At 41.4% G+C, this 17950-nt stretch overlaps 1 protein-coding gene across 2 annotated transcripts in view; it reads right to left on the reverse strand.

Annotated features, from left to right (window-relative positions):
- plxna4 (plexin A4) overlaps positions 1-17950 on the reverse strand; it is a 202843-nt gene that overhangs the window by 74408 nt on the left and 110485 nt on the right. For both annotated transcript variants that reach the window (XM_079335713.1, XM_079335712.1), the window contains exon 4: positions 10137-10265. In XM_079335713.1, the coding sequence (XP_079191839.1) occupies positions 10137-10265 (129 nt within the window). The remainder of the gene's footprint in view (positions 1-10136; positions 10266-17950) is intronic.

Below are 17950 nucleotides of genomic sequence, written 5' to 3' on the forward strand. Positions count from 1 at the left end.
TTTTGTCTTTTTTTGCTACATTATGATGAGACACAAGGAGGTAAACTATCGTGACAATGATAGAAAATATGTATTGTACCATTAAACAGCTGCAGGTAATAGATTTACTTAATAAAACAAGGAGGAGCATTTACAAGTTCATTATTACATCTATACATTGGTGTTTAATTGAATTGTTCCTTCTCTTTGAATAGGACAGAAGATTAATAATCTTAACAAGAACATGAGTTGATGATCAGACAGATGAGATAAGAAGCTTGCTAAGGAAGGTATGAAGCCGGTATGCTGAAGAGCACTTTGATTGTGATGATGGGGTCCGTTAAAATCTGAGACATTTTATAATTTACCTCATAGCTTCAGTGTACCTCAACTAGTTACAGAGGATTGACCTCTTGGATTCTGCTCTCTCGTTATTCCTCCAAGTAAAAACAATGCAATTACACACGTCTTCCCAGCATATTTTATTGCACTATTCTATATTTGAGGGTAAGAAAAGGACCATAATTAAACCATCTAATGTAGGTCAAGGCTAAATGTAACAACAGATCAAGAACGCTTATGTGCAGTAGTATCTCCAAAGCACAGCCTGGCACTGACGGCGGTTCTCTCTGTCAGAAGCAAAGACTATCACATAGAGCATCTCTGCCTGACAGCCTCTCTCTCTCTCTCTCTCTCAAACAAGAGCACACCGAGTCAGTGCTGCAGTTTTACCCACAAGTCATATTTCAACATGTGTGCACACAGATGAATGGGAACCACAAAGACACACATAGTGTCACTGAAGTCAGACACTGACATACTGGCACTACATCATTCTCTCTCCTGCTCTCTACATGTATGTCTCTTTTGTGTCTTTTTCCAAATACTATAAATAGCATACTCAGGCAGATTCACATGTGTGGAAACACACACATGTTCACACAATTCAGAAAGGCTTTATCTCCCTGTCAAAGTCAGAAGGAATCCTGTCTGGTTTCACAGATTGACGCTAACAAACGTGCATCTTGGTGTGTTAAGAGGGTGTGTGTGCACATTGGGGAAATAGAAATCAGCTGGCATGTTTTGCCCTATCAACTTTGTAGAAGAGCATTTTCTCAGGCAGATAAGGGAATGAGTCTGAGACAGAATCACAGAGATAGTGGAACAAGTGTGTGTGCATATGATCACATGGTTCTGCTGTTACTCTTCACCTGGCCTCCTTGTCCTCGTAAGGTCCCCCTCTTCCTTAAGCAACCTGCTAGCTGTTTTACAGAAAGACCATTGTGTTATCATACGGAAAGATTTCAGCTGCCAAAGCCTTATCATGAGAGTGTATGAAACCACAATCTCCCAGAGTTCCTGTGTTTATGTAATCTACGTGGCCATGTCACCGCATCGAGTGGTTTGTCACCTCGTGATCTGTCATAAAAGCTAAGCACCCAGACAGAACTGTAGCAAACAATGCCTCCATATCTGAACGCTTTATAATTTAACACTTCATCGGTGGCAGATATGGCAATACACACACCACCCACATGTACACAAAAACACACGGATTTAGACTTTGTGAAATAGGAGGGACCTCTTGATGCCTATCGAGGCCTCAGACGCCTGCATCTGGGGGAAATGGCTTTCTCGACAGATAAAAAAACAACAACACATTCTTATACAAAGACAAACACACACCACATTCAGAGCCTGGCAGAAGTGACGGCTGCCAATATGGATCCTCTGTTCCAGAGCACGGATCCTGATATCATTCATTCTCCCCTCTGTCTGTCTGTCTGTCTTTCTCTGTCACTCAGACGCTCTGAGGTGTGTAACATCATACATTCATCAACTCTCCAGACCCTTCATTCTCTATCAGGCTCACACACACACACACACTCAACCACACAACACTTTTGTCCCCTCTTTTATAAAAAAAAAATTGAGGGATTTGGTGGCGAAACGACCCAATGCACCCCTTGTCTCTCTCATCTCGATATCACATTCATTTCATGCAATCTTCTCTGTGGGCTTTGCTAGAGGGGCAACCATTACGGCTCACTGTCTCCTCACTATGTCTGCGGTATCATATCAGCGGGGATAAATACAAAAGCTTGGGAGCACAGTATTTATAATTCTCTCCTGTTTCAGGTGAGCAGCCATTATGCCCTGCACTCTCCCTCCACTCACACGGGGGAGAGAGGGAAGCTGTTGAATATAATTGTGCTTCAGAAAAAGATCACAGACGTACTTGATGCCTTAATGTGTCGGGGGAGAGAGGAAGATGTTCTTGAGCATTTACCGCAATCACACAATGGCATCAAATTATATACGGATGGTATATGCAGTAAGTGTTTTGTTCTATTGTATTCAGGAAGGACTGGCCTCAGAGAGAGAGAGAGAGACAGAGAGAGAGAGAGAGAGAGAGAGAGAGAGAGAGAGAGAGAGAGAGAGAGAGAGAGAGAGAGAGAGAGAGAGTCCCTGCCTTTAAAAGTATTTGCACTTTAAGATCTTCATCTCTACACTGAAGAGAAAATATAGCTTAACTTTGTTTTTCTTTCCTCTCTTCCGCTTTGTCTCCTCTCCTCCTTGCATAATTCCAGAAGCTTTTGAGTCAACCTGCAGTGGTAAGGTGATCATTTAATAAATCTGCAGAGACTTTTATTATTAACTAATTATTCCGCCTTGCCTCTGTTCTTCTCTTTATCCCACTCTTTTCCTTGCCCCCTCTGTTTGTAATTAAACAGGGATTCCACCTGCAGCCAAACTCCAGCAATCCAAATGAACAGAGGGAGGAAAATTAAAGCGATAGCCCAATCCTGTCTTACAGCCTGTAGGGCACGCTGAACTTCTCTTATCTTTTCTCTTCGTCCCTCCAGGCCAGTGTCGTCTTTTTCTCCTTCCCTGGTGTGAGTTTGTTCATTAGTTTGGCACAATGCTGGCAGCGCATCATTCCTACTGGCTGGGAAGTAGGAATGAATAAGAAATAATCTGATTAAATGTTTGCAATGTTCTGTTTGGTGGTGATTTTAATAGCACATTGGAAGCTTGATATTGTGGGCCACTGTCAACGATGAACCGCTGTATAAGACAGTAGTGATCTTTATGAAATACCCTCTCTGCTGATGACTGCCGGCAATTCAGCAAGAATCATTAAGAAATCTATATTCTTTGAAAACAATGGATAGGGGTAATGAATCCAGACCTGCTGATATCACAACAGCATGTCGACCTGGGTAACATATAGCTCTACACACTCTTCTTTCTGGCTTTGCAGGTGTATATTTTTGACAAGTGTTAAAACAATCACTTCTTTTAGAGTGTCTCTTATAATCTCTGGTCCGTCACCAAATCATTTAGTATATGTCATCTATTCCTTCAATCACTCTCTCCTGCCCTGCTATGTCTCACTTCTTTGTATACCTGTCTGGATTGAGAAAGGATTGACGTGGGAGTCAAATGAAACGACGGACAGATCAACGAGTCACTGCCTCGTCACAGCTGACGCGTCACTCAATCCGTCAACCCTCAATCGACGGTATTATATCATAAACTCAGTTAACAGAGCGGGCCGAATGCTGCAAGTGCAATATTGTTTTCATTTGACGTGTTCAAAGGTCACATGACAGAGCCATCCATTGGGCTGTCAGAATTGTCAGTCCATGACAAATGACTTGGATACAATCAATCATTTCCACTTATCTTTCCATTCCTAAGAGGGGAAGGTTCCCCATGCACAAAAAACAACAGTCAAATCATTTTGAGGCAGTTTACTTTTAATAGTTTAAAGATTAGAATATCCAGCCCGAGGTATACTGTGCTATATTAGTTCAATTTGTCTATCTTTGGTTGGTATGTCTATGCTTACTAAATAAACAACCCAAAGCTTAGTCATCAGTGCAAGCTGAAGACATGACGGATGTCATGGTAGAGTACGTTTAAGGTTTTTATATTTGCGTTTAGTCTGTAAAACCATTTCTTTCATTAGCAGCTTCTAGAATTACATAAGTGTGTCTCTGTGCCACACACGTGCACATGCACTGCACACGCACACACTGTGGCTAATTCTGCATATGGGTTAAAATAAGGCCGGAATCAAAATAACAGAGAGCACAATTAGGGACTGTCTCCATAATGCAATACATTGACAAAAAACGATGAAGACGAGTCACACGATTGACAAATTTTATCATCCGTCCTTTTTTTAAAGAAAGCAATTATCTAGCAAATTCACCACCATCCATGATGGGAAAAGGTAGAAGTATTAGGATTCATACATGTACTGAGGCACAGCAGGAGAGATGGAGAGAGAAGACAAAGGTAGAACTTCAAAGGGAAACTTTGAGTGTGACGACAGTTCACTCCAACCTTGTTTGCCCCACTTCGTTGATGTTTTTCAGTGTGTTAGGCAGCCATGCACTGCAACACATCAGCTCTATTCCCTTTTCCTTGTTAGACCACAGCAGCCTGCAGCTAAACTGGGACACAACATAACGTGCACATCCAAACACCTTTAAAACTTAGAAGGGTTGAGGAAGCCACACAGAAAGGGAATTGGTTGAAAGTCTCCCGCTGATGGGAATTAAAGGATTCTGGTATTAAGTGTCTTTGATGAGACGCGAAGAAGCAATACTTCCACAAATTGGCTTGTCGGATTTCCCTCGGGGTTCAAAACAGAGAAAAAAAAACGGGTTTGACTTTGAACGATCTCACCCCAGTATAGTACACATTTTCAATAATTTACACTTACAGATCTGCATTTGCTACACTGAGCATGAAATATTTAGCACCATGAGTGTGGAAGTCCCAGCACTTTCCAGCAACAGTTTAGATATGCTGGGAATAAATTAGCAAGAAAGCCATGTAGGGAAATAAGCAATAAGATCCGGCCTCTGTCTGACTAAACAGGTGCTGGCAGGCTAAGTGGTTATGCTGGAGGGATATTGTACGGGAACATTGGAGGATGGATTGATTGACAAAGACACAACAAAAACTGCTTGAACTGCTCCCAAAAGCCCTGGAACCCAAAGCAAGTCTGAACAGCCAACTGCTGAGCAATGTGCTCCGCTTTCAAAATCCTGTTCATTCAAAATAAGTCATGAGGGGGTCCAAACAGAAGACATTAGAGTTACACTATTGCAACTAAAATGTTTGGCATTGTTGAAGTAGTAATGTTACAAACTGCTGTGGGCTGTTCTGAGTTTACTTTTTAACAGAAACTGTTTTGCCATCATTATAATTGTGGCATTGTACCTTTTATCTTTCTAATAGTGTTAATAAGGTCTTTCTTTCCTTTATTTAGTGAATTGAAGAGGAACTATTCAGGTTCATACACCTGAAATACACACATGCACAAACAGGACCTAAGGAAATGTGTTAATGAAGAGATTTTAGAGTGAGAGGGCTGCACACAGGGTGCATCCCTGAACTGGAAGGGGTTGGTGCCTTGCCAAGGGGCACCTTGGGCAACCTCTCCAGCAACTAGACTAAATTCCATACTTTGGTCCATACTGAATCAGTCACCAGTTTGTTTTTTTCGACTAACAGTTGAGGGCACCCGTTGCACATTTAATTTACACACTGGGCTAACAGTGAAATGATTCCCTCAAGTCCACAGACATCCCCTCATTCATTTTACACAGATGTCCTCATTGTGTTTGACAGATGAACCAGTGTTAACAGGATAGTAACAGGGTAGTGAAATACAGCACCAGCTCACATTAACACTGGGATTGACTTTCTCTGTCACTCAAACACCAACCCCAACCTCCATAATCACAGCCCATTCTATAATCTGACTGTCCTTCTTATACCAGAACATCTATTAACCCGCTAACAAGATGACTTGTCTTGACTTGTGTGTGTGTGTGTGTGTGTGTGTGTGTGTGTGTGTGTGTGTGTGTGTGTGTGTGTGTGTGTGTGTGTGCGCGCGCGCGCACGTGCGTGTGCGTGTGTGCGTGAGAGAGATCCAATTAGAGGACAGCCAATCACTGGATTAATGAGAGGGTATGGATGACAGATTACTCTGGTACCAAAGAATGGTGGTAAAATATGAGGAATGGAGGATGGGGGATGGAATGGAGTTAAAATGACAATGAATCGTGTGAGATAGGGTTAGAAACGGAATATAGATGGAGAGAAAGGAGATGAAGAGAGAGGAGCAGGGAACACAAAAGGCTGAATCCTCATTCCCTTTACAAATCCCTTTAGAAATGAATGAAGGTTGGAGGAGCAAAAATCTATAATCCTGAAAGAAAAACAAACCTAACAAAGAGGACACAGTCACAGGGTGGATGAAAAAAAGGACAAGAAAAGATTGCAAGGAAGAGAAATTGAATGCAGGATGAGAAAAATACAATGACTGGGATGTGGAGAGCATTTATGCAGCATACTGCATGGCTATGTGAGTTAGTTCTTGGCTGGCTTTCTTCTCTAATGAGTGTATAATGTGACATAGACAAGCCGCGTAAAGTGTGATTCTCAGCATGAGGCCCCTCCCACAAGCTGCAGCTCTCTATTAAGGTGTTCCAATAATGTGGCCATGTTGTAATTTATTTACAGCTGATCATAGTGGATTGTTGTGGCAGTAACAACATTAGAGGGAAGCATTACACCTCGTTTAGCTGAGCATTTTCAGGTAATAGACCTATTCTAATCAACTTTGTTTAATTTCAGGTTATAATACTTAAGTTTAAACTACAAGAGACTGTGCCTGCCTGATTACATTGACTTACGTGTAGTACTTAGCTGGGAAATCATTTCAAAGCTTCTATATTCACGTGTATTTATTTCAATCTCTGTCTAATACGGAGCAATGATTGCAGTAAATACAAGGTGGGTTGTTGGTGGTTGTCTTTGCTTTCAACAGCCGGGATCAGAAATATTTGCAAACCATAAAGACTCATCATGTTGTCCCCATGATGTATGTGGTCCCTACTCTAATTCAACTTCACCATTAACATAACAATTGAGCCACTGGCTGCAGATGCTTCAAGTATGATTTATATGAAGTGGAAAAACAAAGTCATCTCAAAAATTAAAACATATTTCCTTGGAAGAAGGAAAGGAGAAAAAAAAGAAGAAGGTAATTTTAGCAAAAAGAACAAAACATGTGATTCAATATTCTACAATTACATGGAGTTTTTAGATACTTAATTCCGAAATGAGCAGCAGCATCACAACGGTTTACTATCCTATGATAGAAAAGGGTTGAATAAACTATTACTATGAAGAGCAGGAAGTATAGGGTTGCAGCTCTGATCACAAACTCTAGAGGACTTACTGTAATCATATCAATGGACAGAAAAGGTCTGTCTAATTTGATGTTGGCCTGCTTACTGTGAGCAAAGGAAAAGGGAAATAATAACAGTGGAGAAAAGAAGCTTGGATGACAACAGCTTGGACAGAGAACTGCAAGAACGAAAGATGGCGACCCGTTTGCATTGCCTCACTTTAACATCAGCAGATATGTGAAGGGTCATGTGAGCAATAAAAGCTAGTTTAGTTTCATGTTTTTAAAGACAGCTACAGATTTAACAGTTTCTATAGACCCAGCAGGGTAGAATCTAACAGGCCTATATGTCAAGCTGATAAAAAAAACAATCCTTTAAAACCAATATTTTGGGACCAATTACTGATTAATGAAGTGGCCCTGTAATAAATGGATTTCTGTACATTGAGTTAATCAAGTCCTGTCACTATTTTATGTCAACAATTTATTCATCTTAGAGGATAGCAGTAACACATGTCAACTAAAGACATTTTAGTTATTGACTTGTTTTGTTGTGATCCAAAATCATGTTATCCCCTTACCACCTATCTCCTCTCTCTGTCCCTCTCCTCCCCCTCTCTTCCTGGACTCTCAGAGCAGTCAGGATCCAGAGGTACTTGTCTCTCCTGGTCTCTTTCCAGGCCTGGCATCACCAATCCGAAGCACCAGGTTTCAAGGCTGAGACCAGCAGGAAATGAGTTTTATTAACCAGCTCTGTTCTCAGCCTCCTGTTGTGGGGAGCCCCCCTTCTCCTCTCCTGTCATTCTATCGTGTGTTTTCTGTTTCTGTATTTCTCCCTGGTTCCATTTATCACACCTTCTCTGAGGATCTTGGTCCTAAGCCCCAGAAACAGCAGGCAGCCTTCTGCTATCGACCTGCTTAGACTGTTTGACAGCATTTGGCTCCAATCATGTGTTTGACCTGTTTTGCCAAAATATCACTGGAGCATGTTCTTTCCTTTTCAGATGGAAGTAGTTGTGCTCCTCCACTTTGGAGGATGCAGACACAGAAAGAGTGTTGTTCAGTAAACATTAGTCCTGACAGGCACTAACAGTAACAAAGCATCAGCCATCTGCCATCTCAATCTTCATGACAAATCAAAGTTAGCATTTTTAAAACTAATGAGTCTAAGAAACCAAAAGTTATTTACTGAATGAGACATATATAGTCTGTATCCAATTAATTATGTTTTAATGGGTTTAAATGGATTTGGTAGAAAAAAGCCAAAATGTTTGAGTTTTATTCATTCAATGCTGTTGTGTTCTACAAACCCTTGAGCAGTAAACGAGTGTGTGTTTGTGTGTATGTGCTGCTTTCACTAATTGCTCTCCATATTTGTGTGTATGGTAATTCCCAGATGTTCTTCCTAAACAGTTAGTGGAGGTCAGGTGTCTAACTAGGCTAATAGACTAATTACTACGAAGGCCCAAAACATACACATAAATACACAAAGGAACACTATTAGCTGAAAAAATGTACTTTTTTCAATATAAACTAAATGGAATGCTAATTAAAAAGTGCTAAATATGTAACACAATGTTGGGAGACAGTCCTGTGAATAAAGGAATTCAACGTCACGGGAGAAAATTGAAATGGAGTTTTCCTAACAATTCATTTGTTGCTCTGTATTATCCTCTGAAAGTTATTATACGCACTGTAATCCAAATAGAAAAGAAAAAAAACAGCCTCATATTTCTTCATTGGTACACAAAATAATCTTACATAATTTGATGCAATAAGTAAATAGCATCCTAAATGCCCTCATTTCTTCCTACTTGTGCACCCCCCCTCCCCCCCCCCCCCACACACACACACACTCAGTGCAGATGGACTGCCTGAGATCTCAGAAGAGGCAACAAGAGCTGCATTTGAAAGGGCACCTTCAACTCACTGCCTGTGTGATATTTAAAGTGTTATCTGTATAATCCCAGCACTCCAAATCTGCACCCATTTACACACATACACAAACAAATTGCACAACACATTAGCAAATGCTGACACTTTCATGGTGCCAGAGAGGTCTATAATCCTCTAGAAGCTGCAGACAATATACAGGGGTAACTAGGCTATCGCTGCCAACAAAACAGCAGTGGCCTTATGTGATTACGGGTGGCCAGAGATAAAGAGGCGGGAAGTGGAAATGATATGCATATTATTTTAACTTGGGAGCTTTTTACCCATATTATTACAGCAATGTTATCGACAAACAATAAATTGTTCTCAATGAAGAAAAAAGGCTCAGATTAACCACAGCTAATTTAACTTTTGCCTGAATCCTTAAGAGTAGTCCATGATCCTTTTTCCACAAACATAAATTCTTAATGTACAATGTATTCATTGTTCACCTTTTTTTGTGGCTGTGTGACTGTGTGATAAAGAAAAAGTGACTACCTGAGAAAATAAGTTGTGTGTGTTCGGACTTGCTATGGTGCTATTTTAGCAAGGTTCTGCCTCTGATAGGTGTTCACAGTCTCCCCGTGTCTGTGTCCATTACATAGAGTGCTGCTATTCCATGTCATCAAAGGTACTATGGGAGATTGAGTGTGTGTGTGTGTGTGTGTGTGTGTGTGTGGGGGGGGGGGGGGGAATGTTTGTGCACAGACAAACACACCACAAAGAAGTGGACTGAAACTACTATCCTCTCTGCCTGTAGTTCAACACATTTATTCACTCCAGCTCTGCGCTCACTGTGTGTTTCTGTAAAAAGAACATGCTCAGAGCATCCAACAGTCCATCTAATCCTTTTCTCTCCTCCAGCCAGGCTGTAATGAAATCCTCTATGCTACACCAAAGGTTATTCTCTGACATAACAAATTGATAAATGCCAGTGGTTATGATATCCAGTCAGGAAGGCAGGGTGGGGGCTCGATGTGTGTGTTTGTGTGTGGATGTGTCTTACCTGCGTTTCAGACATGACATAGAGGTAGTGGTTGTCAGAAGAAAAGGCCATGTCTCTGAGGATTGGTCCATTCTCTACTGCCTGCACTGTTTCGTATTGCAGGGCCCGGGAGGAGCCGTCAACCCGGATCTAGAAATAAACAGAAGAAAGATATGATCATTTATTCAGAATGTGATGTAATATTTCTAATCACTATAATGCTCAACTTTTCAACAATTCAACTACTGCAACAACAACAGCTTAAAAAAGTCTAGAAAAGTTTCAAAAATGTAACTTTTGAACATTATTTTAGAAAAAAATGGAATATGAATGACACACTGTCTGGAAGTTTTCTCATGCATCATGCTTTCTATGCTGAATCTGAAGCAGCTCATCTCTCTCTATCACACTTGCAGCCATTCAGAAGTGATTACACTAATTAGACATCTGGGTGAGAGGTGTGGTCTGCGGGCCTCGAGGTGTGTTTACTCAGCAGAAAGTGCATGAAATTGGCCCCACACACACCTGGTGGTGTGATGGAAGTGTTCAGGGTGGTACCTGAACATCTGCTAACACCGTCACACACGCTCATAGGCAGAGTGTGTTTTCCAAATGATCCTTTCTAAATCTGGTCCTCTGGCTGTAATTTCTCAGTAACAGGCAATCTTGACATATCCCTAACCAAGCAACTTTCAGTGCTCACGCACACACACAGTCCTGTGTGGGCTTGCAGACAAGTGTGAAGCAAGTCTTGTTAAACTTATGATGACTCTTGGTAGTTCTTTGTGCTCAGAATGGAAGATAATTGGACAGGAAGCAGATGGTCGAGCAGACAGGTGAGTCACTACATGATTAATTATAATACGCTGATGACAACACGTACTGTCAGCATATCATTAGAAAAAGCTTTCTGCTGCCCTGCCTTAGGCTACAGTCTCTCTTGGGTCAAGAAGCCCAAATTGTTCGAAGTAGGTAAGTGTTTTGTTCTCTTTTGAAGGGAATGGAAAGAAAACAATTCCAACAATATTGGAATCAATGTGAGTGTTTGCTATCTGATTGGCCAACAGGTGCAAATCACATGTGTCAGGTTTGTTCTTCACTACAACAGGAGCCAATGAACAACCATCAGATGGTTAACGATGGGACTCTTCTTTGTCTTTGCTCTGACAATTAAGTCCTGTGTATCTACAAAGAGAAACATTAGTACACAAACTAATGTTGATGTGCTGCCCTAGTCCTGCTGCATCCAATGATATCCAGTTTCACAATATGACATTTCTCTGAACAGGCATCACCCTTCACCTTGATTTCACCCTACTCTTCTTTGTTTCCCATCCATTCTTCCTCTCTTGCTATGCCTCCTGCTTGGCTTGTGCAGTGATCCTGATCTCAAAGGACCTTGAGGTCTGTGTATCAAAGCCTCACACACTTTCACTGGGAGCCATTGTATGCACTGGGGTCAGTTGCAAAGAAAAGAACAGAAGGCGAATGGGAGAGAGAGAAAGAAGAGAGGGGAGGCAGGAAGAAAGAAGCTTCCACGTGAACCCGCTCCAGATTCAGCAGGTGGGGTTATCTAATCTGCCCCATCGGCTGTGTTAATTTGACATACACAATATGAGTGAGCATGTGCATGCATTAGGAAGATATTTGTGGCTCACACAGTATGATAGCCAATTGAAGAGCAGAGTTAAAGGGCAGATAGTGTACGGCAGAGGCTGAATATAGAGTTTTATTGTGTTGGGACAGATCCACAGTCACCAGGGAGCAGAGGGGCTTCAAGGGGAAGCTTCTCTATTATCCCTCAATGTGACCACTAACAAAAACAAACGAGCCACCAGGGAGTGCATAGCCTGTCCGCACCACTGGCTGGTTTGGTCGCACTGGGACTGGAGGGAAACACGTCAGGGAGAAATGAAATAAAAAGACCCGTGAATTTATTTGTATAATAAAATTAGCAAATACAGAGACTTCTATGGACTTTTCCCCTGCAGATTTTAAACCCCCACCTCTGTGCTTTCAAGAGATAGTACTATAAAAGATTTGTCCACATTTGTATAAACCTCTAAAATAAAGTGAAATTAAACACTGTGTCCATAATTGTCATCAATACAAAAACACAAAATGTCTTAAAATAAAAGGCACAACCGATACCACAAAATTCTTAATAATGAGATTGGGCTAAAATGATTATGTTATTTAACATGAAATGTCTAATCCCACTTTCATTGACAGGAAGACCCATTATTTATATATCCTTAAGTGATTTTTTCATCAGCCTAAAATCATTAAGGCAGCTACACTGGTGCTAGCCAATATTATCGGATTCCTTTTCAACAGTAATAAAGTGGATTAGCTGCTCTATGCTAAATGGATTACAATGCTAATCTCTGCTATCACATTAGCACTACACAATAGACACTCACAGGCAGACAGACTTCATTTGGTGTCAGAGTGGGAAGGTGAGACATGCACTGGGCCCACACATAAAAGCACACATACAAACAAGTGTGTTCAAACAAGCACTTGCATAGATAGAAACATTGGCATCTCACTCTCCCCTTCTTTTTCACACGCTTACAAACACCTAACACGCACACACACACACACAAACGCACATACACACACACACACACACAAGCTGCCTGGCTGGAGCTACTCATATGGTAATGATAGATACTCTGGGGGGAGTTACTGGTGCTTTTGACACAGAGCAGAGCACACTTCCTCACCACCTGCAAAATGTGTATAGAAACATTTCTTTGATAGCTACATGTGTGTGTGTCAAAATTCGTGTGTGTGTGTGTGTGTGTGTGTGTGTGTGTGTGTGTGCATCTGTGGCCCCAGATCATACAGAGAATATCCTGGTCCTCCATAAAGCAGCACCCTGGCCACACTGTATCCCCCTAGTGGTTGTAAAAGATAACTACAGCACTGAAAAGGAAATATGTCAGTGGCTTGTGCAGTAAATTATAAGTGAGGTGTTTCTTAGGCTCTTTGTACCTTTTATAGTTAACAGCAAAGGATATCTGTGATGCATAAACAGAAAAGCTGCAAACTTGTTGATACATTTGTAAAACGGCAAAGACAAAAATAAATACAGCCTCGTGTGCAGATGGCATTTCTGCTCTGAATCTGTCAATGAAAACTAATGCCCAATGTGACTATCTCCCTAGCACCATGGGGCTAACAGCTTGCAGAAGGTGTCATTCAGACAGGGAAGCCATTCCGGTGTGAAAACCGCAGGAGTACCTTCTCTCAGCTTCCTCCTTTTGGCGCAGTATGTGCAGAGAAGCACACTTCCTCTGACTCTGCATGAAATCCACTCTAAAGCACGTTAAAATGTATGCAGTCTTTTTTTAACCAATATATGCTCTTTTACATAAATCATGCTTAATTTACCGATGTTATGATGCACAATAAAATCCGCTTGTATGGTGGAAATATTGTAAAAACATATCAAGTTACAAGCCAATATGAGAAATACACTTTTTTTTACTGTTAAGTTATAACCATTTTAGAAGATGGATTGCTTGTTTTATCCAAATTTGAACCCACAGACAACTCACAGGTCAATAATGTAGTTGCCCCTATGAAGCTCTCTTCCATTCACTGAAAATTGCCTTTTTAAATTCAATATTTCAGGTTACACATGTGAGAACTTTTATTGATTTTAACTTATCCCTGAGAATTGTTTTATCAATATGTAGAAACGCATGTACATCAGTTGGCAAGATTAATTGTCTCCACTTTGGAAACAGTAATTCAAGTAAGTAATTTGGAAAGCAATATATTGGAGAAGTGTGTCCTTTCCAGAAAAGGCACAGAGACTGAGGTGGCAAAAGAAGGGCTAGTCACACAGAGTCAGAGTCTGTTGAGCATGGCACACACACACTAACACACCATGGCTGGAACACACTATAACCAACATGCTGCAGGAGGAAGCCAGAATAAGCTGCTGACTATAGTATCACTCTGCCCTGACAGGGGCCACGACACCACAGTGAGGTGAGTGGGCTGGAGCAGAATGTCATCCAAAGTCATGTGGCATGCTGGGAAACTTAAATGACCACTACAAACGTGTGAGGAATTCCACTAAAAACCCTGACACATGCAGAGGACAACCCAAAGTATGAGCCAAAATTGTTGCAGATGTGGTCATGAACCTTTGTGAGATAAAGTGATGATTTTTTTTTTTTTTTTTACAAAATGTACTCCCAATATAAAATTTGTTTTTTCTAGTTTATTGTGTTTTAAAGCAGCATTTAGGAATGGTGGAAGGTGTTGAACTAATTGTCTATGGATGTGCATTCAATGAGTTTTCAGAAACATTTAGATCTTTCTAATCAATGCATGTCAAGATCTATCTGTTCTTTTTTGCCAATCTTTATGTTTGAGAAAAATATACACAACAAAAGACATATTGAGGACATCCTCATCTTAACCACTGAAGTAAAAGATAAATGTTCAAATGTAAATTATAAAAAAGAATTACTGTTTTTTCTTTACTTTCAACCTACAGCTCATTCAGGACATTCAAAAGGCAGCTGATGTTAGAATGAAAATGTAAATAAAATCCATCCCACTTTTCACCAAGTATATCTTAACATAATATCTCTCGGGGATTTCAGCTTTGAAGGATGACAGTTAAAGTACAAGGAAAAAAGAAGTCTCCAGGGCTCACCTCTGTAAGCCCTTGGGTGCACGCTCTGTTCAAGATATCATCGGAAACATTTCGGAGCAGCACCACATGCCAAATGCCACTGCAACCTGACCTGGCACACTTTGCTCAGGTTTCGACCCTCTTTGTCAAAGCACAGAAGAGTGTTAGGTATTCAATCAGGCAAGGCAGGACATGCAACGAGAGCTCATGAGCAGGGACCGCCAGACAGAGAGAGAGACAACTGAGATGAACATTCAACGTGTAAAGAAAAGAAACAACGTATCTTCCCTACATAATGGCAATGTGTCTCTCCACGCATTCTATTCATACCGACAGCAGTACAATGGTTGCTGTCTGATTGCCCAAATCTGTCCAGTTTCCTGAAACATATGGCAGACAGAGAGAAACAAGGGGGTGGAGAGAATAACAGAAGGAAATGGGGCTAGGAGGCGGACTGGATCCATCTCTCATTGTCAATCAAGGCCAGGACAAACCACATTTAATGCCTCAATATATAGCTTTAGGCAAGATGGACTGGTGCAAGACAAGTGGGGGAGTGTGGATGATTTGACATTAATCTCAGGGTATTAACGAGAATGTGGCATGCTAATGCGAGATGCCAGACTGGTCCTCTAGCATCGCTGGAGCACGCATGATCTGTTATCCATTTGCCCAGAGTTATTAGAGACATTTATGGACAGATAGAGAAGATGTGTGGTTTCTAAAACAAGTAGTGCAGGTGACATGAACGACTCATACCATGGCACTTTACATCTACAGTGTCTTTTGGCACAGTATTTTATGTTTTATGACCAGCTATAATGGAGACATCTTGCAACAATCCAAAGGTACAACATAGACACTGTGCTTTACTACTCTTCTTTATGGAATAAAAATATTCATTCAGTTCATTTAAGCCACATTAACAATCTCCCCTCCCTCCCTCCCTTCTGGCTCCACTCTCTCTATAGGAGGATGATTGGGCAAAAAACCCCGCAGAGTGGAACTGAACTCATTCTGTGCTTTAATTCACCATTCTCTGTTTTATGTTTGGGATTAGGCATATCTGCCACACAGCAGGATTTTAATTAATGCACTTTCCCGGATGCCTGCACTGCGAGGGGAGGTTCTTTGTGGGTGCAAATCAGCAGAATGTCATTGTTAGCAGGAAGTACAGAGACTAGCGTTGGCAGTGTCAAAACTTTGCAGAGGTATGACCTCTGTAATGGCCCTCCAGTTGGGTTTGAATATATTGAGCCTAATCCTCTGTGGACTATTTTGGTTAGGTTGTTCATTAAAAGACTGTAAAGTGAGATTAAAGTGGTGTAAGATGATAGGGATTTCTAGTTAGAGTGTGTCAAGATTACTTGGTCATAGCTATAATAATACTATAGTATATCCCCCCCATCCTCCACATGCCTATGTTTTTCTCAATCCATATCTACAGTATCTCTTTATCAATTCCGTGGCCCAGCCGATGGATGTCCACCCCTGAATCTTTTTCTCCTCGATGTTCGCTCTGTTAGATGTCTTCTTTGACACTGCTGTACCTTTTGGATTCATGATGGATCTGTGCGAAAAGCCTTCCTGCATGCTCTGCCACGATATAAAGAACAGCTGATTGTGTTGTGATGGAAAGTTTTGAGATCCAAAAAAAGCACATGTGCACTTGTGTTTGTTTCGTATGGCACTATTTAAGTTTCTAGCACCTCATATCTGGGATCTGACACTATACCAGACAGTGCTGCAGGGGGACCCCTGGCTCAGTGACGGACTGTCGTGGTATTAAAAGGTGTGGTACCTGTTAGCCTGCAGGTCCACGCGGCCTGCTAATCTAACCTTATCCCCCTGCTGAGAGGGAGACAGAAAAAGCAAGGAGAGAAAGACAAGAATGCTATTGTGAGGGATGATGGTGTTGGACGTGAAAGGGGACAAGTGTCTGGAGGGTCCCTAACTCATTTCCCCCCCCGTTTTCCTCTCCTTCCCCTGTCTCCCCTGTGGCTTCAAAGGGTGAGTGACAGGTCTCCCTGCTATCATTCCGCTCACTGCTGAGCTGCCTCAGAGCACTGTGACCAGGCAGGGGGCTCACAGTTCAGCCTTTGTTACTCATTTCCCTACTCTGCTATTACTTTTGCTCTTTTCCCTCTCTCCCTCACTCTCACTCTCTCTGGTGCTGTCTCAATCTGTAAGTCATGAGGTGCACTAAAATACCTGCAGGCCTATAGACGGTTCAAACTTCAGAACATTTGTGACCACTTGACTTCTAAAAGTCGCTGAGCTTCTGATATTTTCCTCCTCTTCTTGTTATTGTGGTCCTGGTTTTCTCTGTGTATTGAATGCATTTTGTGCCCCATTTATCTGCCCTATTATGATTGTGTAGACCCAGTTTAGAATACAGTACATCCTATGGCTTTCTGTGCTGTTAAAAGTGACTAGAAACTTGTTAAGCTTTGATAAGTCTTTGATTTTTAATTGTTTCAGCAGAACATGTGTGTCTATGATGAGGTGATTAGACGACCCAGAAAAGGTGCTGAGCATTTGCTGCTGTCCTCTTTGTGTAAATCCAAAGTTGCGGCTCTTCCTGGAGGTACAAAAGAACCCTCACAGATGTATTCAGTGTGCCCAGAGCATGTATGCCTTTCATTTTCTATTTTTGTTGTGAAAATGTTGCTTCATCTATTGTTTTGTATCTTGCTTCAGAGACATTTTTCAGCATTTTTATCCATTGATAGTTTTTTTTTTCTTGAATTTTGCCATTTTACATTCCATCACTTTAACAGAGCACAGAAGCTGTCACTCTCTGCACAACACTTCCATGCTTCTGACGTCGTCCCTCCATCTTTTCACATCACATTCCTCTCTCACTGACTCAGAAGCACAGCAGGGTTTTTTTCAGGCAACATGTAGAGCTCTCCTGACAGACCTCATTTAGCACAGACAAATACCTGGCCTCGCTGAGGAAAAAAAAAGACATAACCACATTTCTCTTTCAAACCAATTATTTTCTCCACTAGTTTGCCTTACTCGGGTATTCTACAGTGATAAGCGCTGCCTTTCTTAGCACTGCTGCTGCAGCTACTGGCTGGGCCTCAAGGACCCCACTGAAGCAACGGCATAATTTAAGCGCAGAATCACCACCTGTGTCTCTGTTAGTGGAGCAACCCGGGTGCAGAGT

The sequence above is a fragment of the Symphodus melops genome (genome assembly GCF_947650265.1).
Source record: "Symphodus melops genome assembly, chromosome: 22".
Classification (NCBI taxonomy): domain Eukaryota; kingdom Metazoa; phylum Chordata; class Actinopteri; order Labriformes; family Labridae; genus Symphodus; species Symphodus melops.